The sequence below is a fragment of the Equus quagga genome, chromosome 7, assembly GCF_021613505.1.
Source record: "Equus quagga isolate Etosha38 chromosome 7, UCLA_HA_Equagga_1.0, whole genome shotgun sequence".
Taxonomy (NCBI): domain Eukaryota; kingdom Metazoa; phylum Chordata; class Mammalia; order Perissodactyla; family Equidae; genus Equus; species Equus quagga.
Window position 1 is genome coordinate 98,562,534 of NC_060273.1, and position 14,406 is coordinate 98,576,939.

At 34.3% G+C, this 14,406-nt stretch overlaps 1 protein-coding gene across 1 annotated transcript in view; it reads right to left on the bottom strand.

The window, feature by feature from the left end:
- Positions 1-14,406, bottom strand: part of AP3S1 (adaptor related protein complex 3 subunit sigma 1) — a 60,749-nt gene that overhangs the window by 11,571 nt on the left and 34,772 nt on the right. The window contains exon 4 of the mRNA XM_046666708.1: positions 9,970-10,041. Coding sequence (XP_046522664.1) covers positions 9,970-10,041 — 72 coding nt within the window. The remainder of the gene's footprint in view (positions 1-9,969; positions 10,042-14,406) is intronic.

A 14,406-nucleotide genomic window follows, 5' to 3' on the forward strand; every position in this document is an offset into this window, starting at 1 on the left:
ATAGTAACTCCACCACCCCCACTTTGCTCAGGCTTTCTTATGGGTTCATCTCCATATACACTGTACCACTGCCTTTCCAGAAACATCTTAGAACACAAGCACTAGATTAGTGGAAACCATAAATTTCAGTATTATAGGAATGCTTACCAAGTTTAGAGGTATCAAAATATGAGCAGCCTGCAAATGTAGGTCCTACCCAAGAAATTCTAAGAATATATGTCAATTTAAGAGATAAGGACTAGGATATAAATTTGTCCTCAAAGTAAAAATAACTCCTATGAAAGCAAATTCAGAAATCCAGAGGTAGAGACAGAAAATACAAATGAAGGGTCTGTGAGCTAAATCTTCAGGAAAAATAATCTCATTTATTATAAAGATAATAAATGCCTAACAACTTTATCCTGGCTGAGGAGGTGTTATACGTTATGTAGAAATTCAAGGAGATAAACAGTATGGGAATGAGAATTAGTAATTGGAAGGCTATTCCAGTATTACCAAGGTTACGGAGTACAAAGTAAGGTATGTCACATGAGGAGGGGAAATTTTGAAGATGAACATAACATGCCCAGTGATAGAAAAATTCATGTTCCAAGAATTGAGAATAATTTTTGGCAGACTTAATAAGAGAAAGAGGACGATAAAAGCTCTGCTTTTAGCTTAACCCTAACTCATATGGTTGACACATTCCAGTATTTTGCTTTATAAATTTTATTTAAAACAGACTTTTATAGAAATAAAGGAAAGGATGACAATATGGTTACAATGTAACTCATCTACTAAAGCACTTTGATGTTCACCCACAATAAGAGTTTAATGAGTTTTTACTCTTTTTCTGAACTTGTATAGATATTTAAGTGTTTTAAAAAGTTGCAAATACCACATTAACAATGTATTTTTGCTTTTTTTTTTTAATACATGCCCTGTCTACCCAACCACAAAGCTTCTTCTGGACATAGATCATAACTTCTAAATTACAATACAAGCAAATGATGAAAAATTTAAGCCAATACAGAATCTTATGTATGAACAACAGTAGTTTCCACTACCCTCTGCTTCTGTTATCAGCTCCCGCTATCCAAAGATAATCACAGTTAATCATATTTTATACATCCTTCTAGAAAACTTGTCATGCATATACTTGCCATATGTGTGTGTATGATATCTAATTTACACAAATGAGATCACACTATATACATTATTTTCACAGTTCTGCAAGAAAATAAGGAATGGTTGAAAGTTAGAGGCAGGAGAGAATGAGAATGCAAGTTAAGAAAATAATAAAAGATACCGGTGCCAGATTTATGTAGAAGAATAATAAATGAAACATTTTGGTAAGAGCAAAGAAACAAAAATACAAAACTGTAAAATGGTGAATCTACGCTATTAGTTATCACATACCTAAAAAATGAAAGAAATCTCCAGATTCCTCAGAAATAGACATAGCTTATTAAATGAAAAAAATGAGTGGGATAGAACAATTTCTATAATATGGTCCCATTGAGGTTTACAAAAAAAATTACACACATACATACACATACTTAGATATACCCAGAAAATTTCTGGAAATGCATATAAATACTTTTATTAAAAAAAAACAGGCTTCATTTTTTTAGAGCAGTTTTAGGCTAACAGCAAAATTGAGAAGAAAGTACAGAGACTTCCCATATATATACATAGCTCCTGCCCCTAACTTGCACACCTTCCCCCATTATCAACATCCCCCAGCAAAGTAGTAAATTTGCAACAACTGATGAGCCTACACTGACATATCATAATCACCCAAAGTTCACAGTTTAACTCAGGGTTCTCTCTTGAAGTTGTACATTCTATGGGTTTGAACAAAGAAGTAATGATGTATCCATCATTATAGTATCACACAATTTTCACTGCCTAAAAATCCTCCATGCTCCACCTATTCCATCACCTTCCCTCCTCAACCCCTGGCAACCACTAATCTTTTCACTGTATCCATTGTTTTGCCTTTTCCAAAATATAGTTGGAATCATACAGTATGTAGCCTTTCAGATTGGCTTCTTTCACTTAGTAATAAGCACTTTAGGGCTCCTCAATGTCTTTTCATGGCTTGATAGTTCATTTCTTTTTAGTGCTGAGTAATATTCCATTTTCTGGATGTAACACAGTTTGTTTACCCATTTATGTACTGAAGGACATCATGGTTACTTCCAAGTTTTGGCAATTATGAAAAAAGCTTCTATAAACATCTGTGTGCAGGGATTTGTGTAAACATAAGTTTTCAACTCCTTTGGGTAAATACCAAGGAGCGTGATTGCTGAATTGTGTGATAAGAGTATGTTAGTTTTGTAAGAAACAGCCAAACTGTCTTCCAAAGTGGCTGTACCATTTAGCATTCACCAGCAATAAATGAGAATTCCTGTTGCTCCATGTCCTCACCGGCATTTGGTGTTGTCAGTGTTCCAGATTTTGGCCATTCTAATAGGTATGTAGTGGTATCTCATTTTTGTTTTAATTTGCTGCAAATATTTTTTTTAACAGATAGTAATTACCTAAAGAATGGAACTGGAGGACTCATGAAGAACGAAGCCATCTTTCATTTTATACTTTTATTTGTTTTGAAAACTTTTAACATGTGCATATATTACTTAAAAAAAAAAATCTTGCTAAAATAAAAGAGACACCATGCAGTAACTCAGAGGAACAACATTAAAGGCAATGATCACGCACATGTTTAAGTTATTTAGGAGGTAACACAAAGGTGTTGAATATCTGTTAGTGACAAGCAAAGACAAGCCTGCCACTTTTCATATATGTTTAAATAATAAGAATTCTATCTTATATATACATCAATGCAGAACCTGGAGACTTTTACTTAAAACTACTCTAACATATTTAATATTAAATAGTCTTTATGTTATTTTATTTTTATTTATAAAATATAGTGCACATTGTGGGTATCTAATAAATACTAAATACACTTTTTTCTTCAAGATCATTTATCTCAATTATCTTAAAATTCAAAAGTTAAAGAATAAGGCATTTATTTGGTATTTAAGTTTTTACCATTCCATCAATAAAACGTACTTATTAGATATTTATATATAGTGCTTACAGAGAGCAGCATCCTGATTGGAGTAAAGCCTACATAATCATTGGAGAGTAGAATGAAGATCAAATGAGAAACATTTCACTTTTTGACAGTTACAAGCCCTCTACTAGGCTGAACAAAGCATCTAAAAAGGGATATAGAAAGGAAAGGAGGTCAAATTATGTAGATTCTTTTCTATGGATTGTCACTTGTTTTCAGAGCATAAAAAGCTACTTTGCTATAATTTATGCTAGAAAAGATGTCCTCTGCGCTAAATATTTTTTAATTAGACTACATTAATATCTGATTATAGGGACAGTCAAGTAAAATATGGCCTATTCATTCTATTCAATACTTCACTTAAGAATAAAGATGTTGTGTATGTATTAATATGGAACAACTTACAGAAAGATGAAGTTAATAAAGCAAGGCATAGAACATTACGTGAAATAAAAACAAACTTAAATACTCACTGAACCAAGAGAACTATGCATGTCTTTGAAAATATATAGGAAAATAGTCTGGAAGTCTACCTAGACAAACTATTAACAGAAATTACTTCAGGGAAACAGTGTGAGATGGGAGTGAGTGAGTGTAAGGAGGGGGATAAGGTAAGAAGAAACTTCATGTTTAATTATACAGTCTTCAGTATTGTTTGACTTTGTTTCTAAAGAAATATAAGCATTATTATTGCAATTTTAAATAATAAAATATTTGACTATGGATAACACTCTAATGTTTTTTTAATATTTGTGTGTCTATGAGACACGTAGAGACACAGACAGAGGCAGACAGACATCACGTATCTTCCTCAAACAACTGCAGACCACTTGAGGACTGGGCTAGGGGCATATTCATCACATAACTCTGCAGGGTGTTAACTACTAAATAAATATTTTGTAAAATGTGTTTCGCACATTTTACTCCTTCTCTGCTTGTGAAAGGAAATTGAACAGGAAATTTAAAAAGGGGGGAGGGGCAAGCAGAGTTACAAGTCTACTGTAAAAACTATAATACTGTAAGATAGGACTTTTTAAATTAAGACAGAACAGCCAATTATGATGAAATGATCAATTATTTTAAATTAGGTTAGAAAATTTCCATTTACGTACTTCTGTGGATCATACTGCTACTAATCTGATAACGAAATTTTAATACATATATTTGCTAATAAAAATTTTAAGCAATGAACTTAATCTATTAATATCTCTATTTGTAATTCTAAATGGTCTAAATAGATCTCTATGTTTTGGTATTTCTTCAAATCTAAGCTACCACTGATTAAAAAAAATCATTACTTTACATACCACTGAAAAGGAAAAATGTTGCCAATTAAATAATGATGAGCTATAGAACATAACACGTATCCCGATCTCAAAAATGCTAAAATGTGAAAGAAAATATGCATTTTAGAATCCATGAAATATGGTATTTTCATGTCATGATTTAGCTCCACAAGGGCTGATAGGTAAAATAAAAGCTATAATGAAAAAATTTAAATAAGAAAATGAATGTCTTTGGGTTTTACTGAAGTCACTGCAAACACCATATATATACTGGAATTTCATTAAATCTAAAAATCCTTAAAATTCTGGTATAATTGTTCTCCAGCAGGATATCTGATATATCAAAGTGTTACACAAATCAAAACTTTCACTTGATAATGTTACTAACCTTGAGAAAGTGTTTGTTAAAGTAATCAGTTCTGTCAGAGAAGCAAATTACAAGTATGGAAAAGGAGAAGGCTAGCATAAATTCTGCAGTGTGGCACTAGACTCAGGTATTAAGAAGAACTCAATTATTTTTAATACATATAAAGATACAGAAATAGGTACAGGTGTGTGTGTGTGCATGTGTATGTATAAATACATCTATTATATCACCCCTGTAGCAATGAGCATACATGGTGCTGAGACTGTCATTTCTAAACATCACTGTCCACTAAAAGAAACTAGGGCTCCTTGGAGAAATGGCTATCTCAAGGGCTGGAGCAGAAAATATATAAGATGCTCTGTCCAAAGAAAAGGCCTAGAGGGGCTGACCCTGTGGCCAAGTGGTTAAAGCTCTGTGCGCTCCTCTTTGGCGGCCCAGGATTCATTGGTTCGGATCCTGGGTGCTGACATCCATGCTGTGGAGGCATCCCACATACAAAGTAGAGGAAGATTGGCACAGATGTTGGCTCGGGGCTAGTCTTCCTCAAGCAAAAAAAAGGAGTAGGATTGGCAATGATGTTAGCTCAGGGTGAATCTTCCTCACAGGGGGAAAAAAAAGGCCTAGAAACAATCACCAGCCTCATAATTATGAACACCTCCAGATGATGGTTTCTATACACCATTTCCTACTGAAAGGAATCAGGGCTCCTAGAAGGAATGGCTGCTAACACATCTAGGGCAGGAAATGAACAAAATGAGTCTGGAACATCTAGTTGGACCTAAGACAAAGCAACTATTAAAGTCCATTGGGGGAGGTCATGTCAAAAGGACTCAGAAGACAACCTGAAGGGATTCCCACTGGCTAGAGATGGAGCAATATGAGCATTAAAAAAAAAATAATATCTGCAATCAATTAGAACAAATCAATCATGTTAAAATTCGTATGTCACAAGGATACTAAAAAAATTCAATGATCATGGTAGATATGAGGGAACCAAACTGTTATGAAAACTGGAAAATAAAAAGAAATAGTCTAGAATTTATCCTTCCTTTCCTATGTAAACCATACCTTTTAAACCCATCATCTCTGTTTTTCAATGGATTATTTCATTCAATTTACACTTAATGTATGGAATAATAAACTTTTAAATTATTACTTTGTTCCCCCATGTTAGTTTGATCAAATTTTATTTATAATATATCCCCTCTTTTCAATCAGAGATTCTATGCCTACAATTTTCATTAGTGATTACTATCTCTTTCCTTGCTCTCTTAAGCAAATATGACTTTATTATTACTTATAAAACAAATATAAAGTTTTTCTACCAGTGCGATGCCTTGGTCTCCTACTAAAATGCTCTCATTATCCCCTGTTCTCCTTTCTCTCAGTTGGATAAGAGCCTCAAAATACTTTTATAATACATGTTAAATACTTCAAAGTCTCTTATCTTTTCCTTCATGTCTTCTACCTCTTAATCTTTCAGTCCCGCACTTTGAGATTATTTCCTGCACTTATCTTCTACCTATAATTCAAGTTTCAACTGTGACCATCCTCTTCTTTTAAACATTAGTTTGAAAAACACATTCTAAAGCCACAGAAAGACTTTTCCAAACTGTATCTCCTTAAATATTTTTTATTATTTTTAAATTTCAAGTGTTCCTCTCTCTCCTCCGGTAGTTCTTTTCATGGGGCATATGTTCTGATTGTTCAAACTGTTCCTTCATTTCTCTTGTTGAGATGGCATTCCTTTTCTCTGTTGGCTCACTAATACTCAGGTCTGGTTGCTGAGATATTCTTAACGGCTAGACTTCTTCAGTTGGTGAAAGGAAAAGGAGTCTCTCACTCTGTGGCCTGTTGTTTAAGGATAGGCTGTCAAACTCCTCAAAAGGGACTGGGCTGGAGGAAACCATTGCTCCAAACCAATTTTGGGTAGGGGAAGGCTATCCCACTACTTCAGATACAGAAATCAGTGACTGATAACAGAAATCAGTACTTAAAGATTTGTAATGAGAAATTCCTAACAATCACAATGAAAGAAAAGATGCTGGCTTGGTGGGTAGTAGGTCACGTGGAAACTGTTATATGGAGGCTAGAAAGTTAGTGATCCATGTTTGTAGTGGCAAACGTTTGGTAAAACTGTCATCTGTGATACCTTGAAAAGCAAATAACTTTACCCCTGAAAACTCTTTTCTCTTTGACATAGAAACTGACAGTTTCAGACAGTGGCAGCTTCGTCACCATGGATCCCAGAGTGACAGCACGTGGAATATGATAAACATACTGCATGAATGAGAAATATTCTGATATTTGTTACTGCAGCATCAATTAGCCCACCCTAACTGATAACAAAAGGGGTATTCCTCACAACTTCCTCCTTTGATCTGCCCAGCTGTGGTCCAAAAGCAAGAGGAGGGTTGTGTGCAAAACTTTTTGTATCTGTCCCTAAGAAAAAGTGAATTGAGCAGGTTAGGAGATGCCTGACTGTTAGAAAGCTCCAGGGTGCTTAAAAATTGAAAATAATCCTACTTTCATAGAAAGGCTGAAAAAAAAACAAAACTAGCATTGTTTTAGATGGAGAATGTAGGGTCAGGAAAGGTCTATATGACTGGTCTCTGACTCTTGGTATCCTAAGTTTTTCTTAGTGCATTGAAAAAAATTAAAACAAGAGCTTAGCCCAGAAAAAAGAGACATAGCTAATTTGGGGAGGTTCAAAAGTAGTGATACACTGTTATGTGAAATGAATATTACACATTTTTAATTTTTTTAAAGACATATTCATTTCTGTAATTATTTGTACAAAAAATATCTAAAAATATACATGCTCTAAAATGTCAACACTAGCGTTAATTAAACAAGGAGGCCATTAGTCTGAGATGATTCTAATTCCTTAGCAGCCTACACAAGCAAACTGAAACCTAAGCCTATAAATGCCTCAAGGTTAAGAAAGTAAAACTAGGGACAACCAATTGCAAACAGCCAATTCGGCTTTCCCAAATAATGCAACCGCTTATTGCATGATTATAGCTTTAGCAATCAGATCACTGCCTTGCTTTGCTTCTGCCACTTCTCCATACAAGTCTTTTCCCTAGCTCCTGTCAGTGGAATGCTCCTAACCACTTTCGGTTTGGCGCTACCCAATTTGAATCAATTTTTGCACAAATAAACTCATAAATTTAATATGCCTTGGTTTATCTTTTAACACGGCAATCTCTGAAATTGAGATGACTTCTATTTATTTTCCTCTCATATGTATTTTCTGATTTTTCTAAAATGAAAGTATATTAACGTAAAATAAAAGTTTTAAAAACATTGTGTGTCATGTATGGAAGTTGTAGATGAGTAGAGCCTAATTTTTCTATTAAGGAAAACTTTCATTCTCCAGTACAAACATGAACGCTTCACTCTTACCACAACATTTTAAAATAGAATCTTCAATTTTCTTAAAAAATTGCAAGATGTATTATATAAGCTAATGATCATAGAGGAGTCATTTTAAAAAGAGCATTTTTAAGCATTTTAATCATGTACCAAAACATAATTTCAAATATTGTACACCCTCATGTCTAAAAATAACAGGAGTCTTTGCAAATGTGAAAAAGCATAGGATATATTAATTAGAGAAAAGCAGGAAAAAACTAAAAATAGACTTAAAAATATCAAGTTTAAGTTCTCTGTGAAAAATGAATTAGTACATGAAATCAAATCACTTAGTAAAGAAGAAACATGATCTAGGGGATTGGCTAATGATAAATGTATTCTTTTGATGTTTACAAATAATAAAATTCATTCCTTGTGCTATAGCTGGAGTAGGGTAGTGGTTACATAACTATAAACATTTGCCAAAACTTAGTTAACTGTATGTTTAAAACTGCTGAATTTTAATCAGTGCAAATTATTCCTCAACAAAGTTTATTTTTAAAAATCACTTTTTTTGGCTAAAACTTTTGACAGATTATTCTCAAACTATTTTATTTAATGGCTTAATCATTCAAAACAATCTGTTACATTATGCAAACTTAATACAGAAAAAAATCTGTATATACTAAAAGTGGAATTTCTTCCTCCTAAATTCTATATCACCAAGACCCAGTAACACTAGTTAGAAAACTGTCAGGGGCTGACGCGGTGTTCACGGGTTCAGATCCCCGGCGCAGACCTACACATCGTGCATCAAGCCATGTTGTGGCGGTGTCCCACATACAAAATAAAGGAAGACTGGCACAGATGTTAGCTCTGCAACAATTTTCTTCAAGCAAAAAGAGGAAAATTGTCCACAGATGTTAGCTCAGGGCAAATCTTCCTTACACACAAAAAAGAAAACTCAGTCATTCTTCGTTTCTCTCACCTCCAGCTGTCAATAGGCCAAGAAGCCCTGTCAATTCTTTCTTTCACCCCTACTGTTCTGCCTTAGTTCACCACTTTCTGGACTATTACAACAGATCCTAATTGATTTCCCTGTCTTTAGTTTCCCACTTACCAACTGAAACTCCGTAATGTAGAAAAAAATGATCTTGCCCAAAAAAGGGACAAAGCAACAATAACCATGGCACTAAAGGCACTCTAAAATGAGGCTTATTGGGGCCAGCCTGGTGATGTAGTGATTAAGTTTGTGTGCTCCACTTCAGTGGCCCAGGGTTTGCAGATTTGGATCCTGGGCATGGACCTACATACTGCTCATCAAGCCATGCCATGGCAGTGGCCCACATACAAAAAAAAAAAAAAAGAGGAAGATTGGCACAGATATTACCTCATCAACAATCTTCCTCAAGCAAAAAGAGTAAGATTGACAATAGACGTTAGTTCAGGGCCAATCTTCCCCACCAAAAAAAAAAAATTAGGCCTCTTGATCAATGTCAAAGAAAAAGGCCCATACTTTATATCCTTGCCTGAAGAGCCAACCTCTCCTTTTCTGTCTGTGAAATATCTACTAATCCTTAAAAATCCAATTTAAATGTAATTTCCTCCATTCACACCCTCTGGGGCAGAGGTAGGTGGTTCAGCTGTGTTCTCATTAACACTCTGAACATATTGTTACTTGTTAATGCCACTGTTTCCTCCTCCAGATGTGAAGTCCTCTGGAGCAGGGTCTGAATCTTCTTCACTAAGCACAGTACCTGGCTCATAGTAAAAATAATTTATGAACTGAATAAAGTTATAAAAATAGCACTATTCACTAAATACATTTTCACTTTGACAAATACAAATTAATATTTTTCTTAGGTTTAGAAGATTTGACAACAGAGAAATAGTACCTTGTCTACATGGAAAATTAAATCCAGTTCACAGACATTTTCAAAACACTTGTCTAATGTTTCCACAAATACCTAAAGAAAAAGAAAAGAAAAAACGGTTAAAAGTTTCTGAGAACTGTATAAGTCCATTGAAATGTACTATGTACAAGGCAGACAACTCTTAACTGTGAACTAAAACTTTTCTCACTCTATTATTTCTCTTTTATAAATTAAAAATTGTATTAAGTGCAAAAGGAGTAGTTATAGACTATTCTTCATGTAAACTATTTTGTAATACAATAATTTACAAAACAATATAAACTTTGCTGAAAATAACTAAACACTAGAAATTCTTAGCACCATTACTTACAAAGCACTGAAAGATATTTAAATGGGGTTCCCTATCTTCATGTCAGGAAAAAAAGAGCTTATTAGAAGTATTTATCAAGATAGATGGGCACAGTTCAAGTCTCTACCATATCTAATCTAGCCACTAATTTTTAACTGGCAAATTAGTATAAAAGATCACTAAAAATCACTTATGGAAGGAGCATAAGCTTTGGAATCAGATTTATCTGGGTTCAAGCTCTGGCTCAAATACCTTTTATGACCTTCTGTAGGAAAGGCTTAACTCAGCAGGCCTGGGTTGCTCAAACCCTACACATTTCCAAAAATGTCCTGTTTCTCGCCTAGCTCTTGGCTAGCTCCTGGGAACTGAGCTCTGAGTCCTTGGAAATTTCTATCTGATAAGAATGTTTTTGCACGCCTGAGGCCTTGGGCCACACTGCACCAGTGTGAGCAGATAGTTTATGCTAACAATGTGATTTATGGTGAACACCTCTTTTTCTTTGTGGTTCTGGAGCTTAAGCAACCAACGTCAGTCACATAGGTGCTACAAGTCTATGTGACTGATCTCCCCAAAAATCCTGGACACACAGGCTATAGTGAGCTTTCTCAGTTGGGAATACTCTGCACATGTCATCACATATCATTTCTGGGGGAATTAAGCATACCTTTGTGACTCCAGTGGGAAAGGACATGTGGAAGTTTAAACCTGGTTTCCTCCAGGTGCAAGATGATCTCGGGAACCTCTGAGACAAACTTTCAAAAGTCAATCTCTTAAACTCCACCTTGCATAGCTGTCTCTAACTATTCTATTCTATTCCTATTTCTACTCTCACTACCCTTCTAAATGGTAACTTTCATAGATAGAATGATCATACAACTTATCATTCAAACTGGGGCATATTAACAGTAAAAGGAGCAGCTAGCTATTAATTATCATTATTATAATAATACTATGTAATATTGTCATAATATAATAATGGCCTGAAACAACAGATGTAAACCAGGACTGTCCCAAGAAAACTGAAATGTATGGTCACCCTCTTCATAGATGATTCTATGAGACAAAGAGTAAAATCTCAACAGCAGGCTTCCTGCTGTAACTGCTCCAACCTCAGGCCATTTTATACAGATCCACAATCCAAGGTTCCTTCCTGGCATCAATGTAGATGTATAAGACAGGTGAAACAATGTAGATATGTAACTATATGACTATAATCAACATTGTCTTAGACCAGGGGTTGGCAAATGTTCTCTGCAAAGGGCCAGAGAGTAAGTATTTTAGGTTTTGAGAGAGTAAAATTTTTAGGCTACACAGTATAGCACAAAAACAGCCATAGACAATACATAAACAAACGACCATGGCTCTGTTCCAATAAAACTTTATTTACAAAAACAGGTGGCAAGCTGGATTTGACCTACAGGCTATAGTTTGTTGGCCTTTGACTTAGACCAAAGTCACTAGGAGAAATAAGAAGTCTGTAGTAACCAAGAATATACAGTTTACTCATAATTTCATTTATGAGAAGAAGGCATTATTAAGATGAACAAGTATGGGAGATACGCAGGTCAGCCTCAAGTGAGCTTCTAATTTATTTCAATTTTGTGGTAGGTAGAAAATAAACATTGTTGAGTATCCACCCAAACTCCCAATTTTATCTATTTCTCCTCAAGGCCTCGGTGATGTGGCTCCTGAAATGACTTTATTCATTCTAACTAATTCAAATGAATTTTCCTTCTTGTTATAATAGCTTCTTATTATAAGGGCTGAACAGGATAATGCTGCTTGAACACAGGTAAGCACTTAACAAATACTGACTTCTTGGGGAAACAAAGAAGGGACATGAAAAAGAGAAAACTTTTCCCACTGAGAAAGAAAATATTAACTTTTGAAACAGTGTCTTTAACTTGGAAATCGTCTGAATACAAATTTATAAATAAGTTATGGGAAATAAAGGGATTTAAGTTCCATCGCCCTTCTGTAAATTTTTACTGAAATATAATATACATACAGAAAAGTACACAAATCATAACAATGTATAATCTGATAAATTTTCACAAAGTAAATATACCTGTGTAACCAACACCCAAAGCAAGTGTTAGAATTCTATCAGCAGTATAGAAGCCCCTCCTACTCCATCAGTCACTATTACCATCAAAGGTAACCACTACCCTGCTTTCTAATACCATAAATACATTTAGCCTATTTCTGAACGATATTTAAATGAGATCATAAAGTATGTAATCTTTTGTGAGTGACTTCTTTTATTTATCATCATTTTTGTGAGAATCATTCATGTTATTGCATAATACAATAGCTCATTCATTCCTGTCATACAGTATGCCATTGCATGAATATATCACAATGTATTTATCCATTCCACTGCTGACAGAAATTTGGGTTGTCTCCAGTATGGGACTAATACATTTAGTACTGCTAAGAATATTGTTATATGTCTTTTCGTGAATGTATATACACATATTTACTGAATGTATACCTAGAGTAGACTTGCTAGGTCATAGGGTAGCATATATTTAGCTTTAGTAGACATTGCCAAATAGATTGTCAAAGCGATTATAAAAATTTACACTCCAATTAGCTGTATGAGAGTTCCCACAGTTCCACAAACTTGTCAGCACTTTATGTTGTCAATCTTTTAATTTTAGCCATTCTTATGGGTATGTGGTGGGATGTCACTGTGATGTTAATTTGTATTTCCCTGATGGCTAATGCGATTAAGCACCACTTCATATTTATTAGCCATTTAGATATCCTTTTTTGGGATATCTGTTCAAGACTTCTGCTCATTTTTCTACTGTCTTTTTCTTATTGATGTATAGAAATTCTTCACATATTCTAGATACAGTCCTGTCATATATACAGATTACAGATCTTCTCCCAGTCGGTGGCTTGCCTTTTCATTCTCCTAATAGTGTTCTTGGAAGAACAGAAGTTTTAAATTTTAACATGGTCCAATTTATCAGTTTTTCCTTAACAGTTAATTTTTTTCTATGCCCAATTTAAGAAATCTTCGCTTACAACAAGGTCAGGAAGATATTCTCCCAGAAGAAAACAAAAGCTTTACTGTTTTATTTTTCATGTTTGGATCAAATCTATCTGGAATTGATTTTTGGGTATGAATGAGGTAGTCGTCTTCCTTAATTTAAATCATTATTAGACTTACTAATCAGAATATAAAGTTCCAGTATACCTTATTTTTTCATGATTACTTTTCCCAGTTCCACTGGTTTGATTATCTATATAGTGTAGCCATTATTTTTTAACCATCAGAAGATGACTATCTTGGTGAAAATGCTGTCTAAATAGTTTCCTTTCACTTATGTACATTTATAAAAGATCAGTGGAACCTGCTAAATGTGCAGACTATGTTGGGTAAAGAGAAAAAAATGTTTTCTTGGTAGCATTAAGTGTGCCACTGATGAACTATGGAGTGGCAAAAAATATGGGCAGCCTAAAGAGGCAGTGTGGTATAGTGGTGAAGAAATCTGAACGATCTGGCTTCAAATTCCTACTCTGCTGCTACCTAGCTATGTAAGCTCGGGCACCATTTAACCCCTCCAAATCTCAGAACTATAAAATAGTGATAAAACTACCTACCTTTCTGGATTATTTTAAAGATTTAGTTAAATGATTTAGATAAAGTATTATTCATCTGGATGTTCAAAATATGCGATGATTATAAAATTAAAACAGAAATAGAAAATTCTAATTCTGCTGATTAACACTGAAAGATAAAAGCAAAGTAACTACACACTGAGGCTGACAAGCCTTTGTGATTTGCTTATTAACTAAGAAAGAAAACCAGTGTCAATATTTAAACCAGAACAATACCACCCATGAAAAATGTAAATACTTTAAGGAAAAAAAAAGTCCCCTGCAGCAAATGTTAGTATAACTCCCTGTTCTTAATTAAGGAAAAGAATTCTTAAGATTTAAGGCATTCAAAGGCTACGTTTGGCTAAAAAAAAAAATCAAAACCCTCTTCAAAAAAACTTTCCATTTATTTGCATTTTATTTGGCAAAAATTACTTAGTATAATTAGAAATCTAGAGGCCTAAGGTAGACAGATACACATTGCTGATCTGTTACAT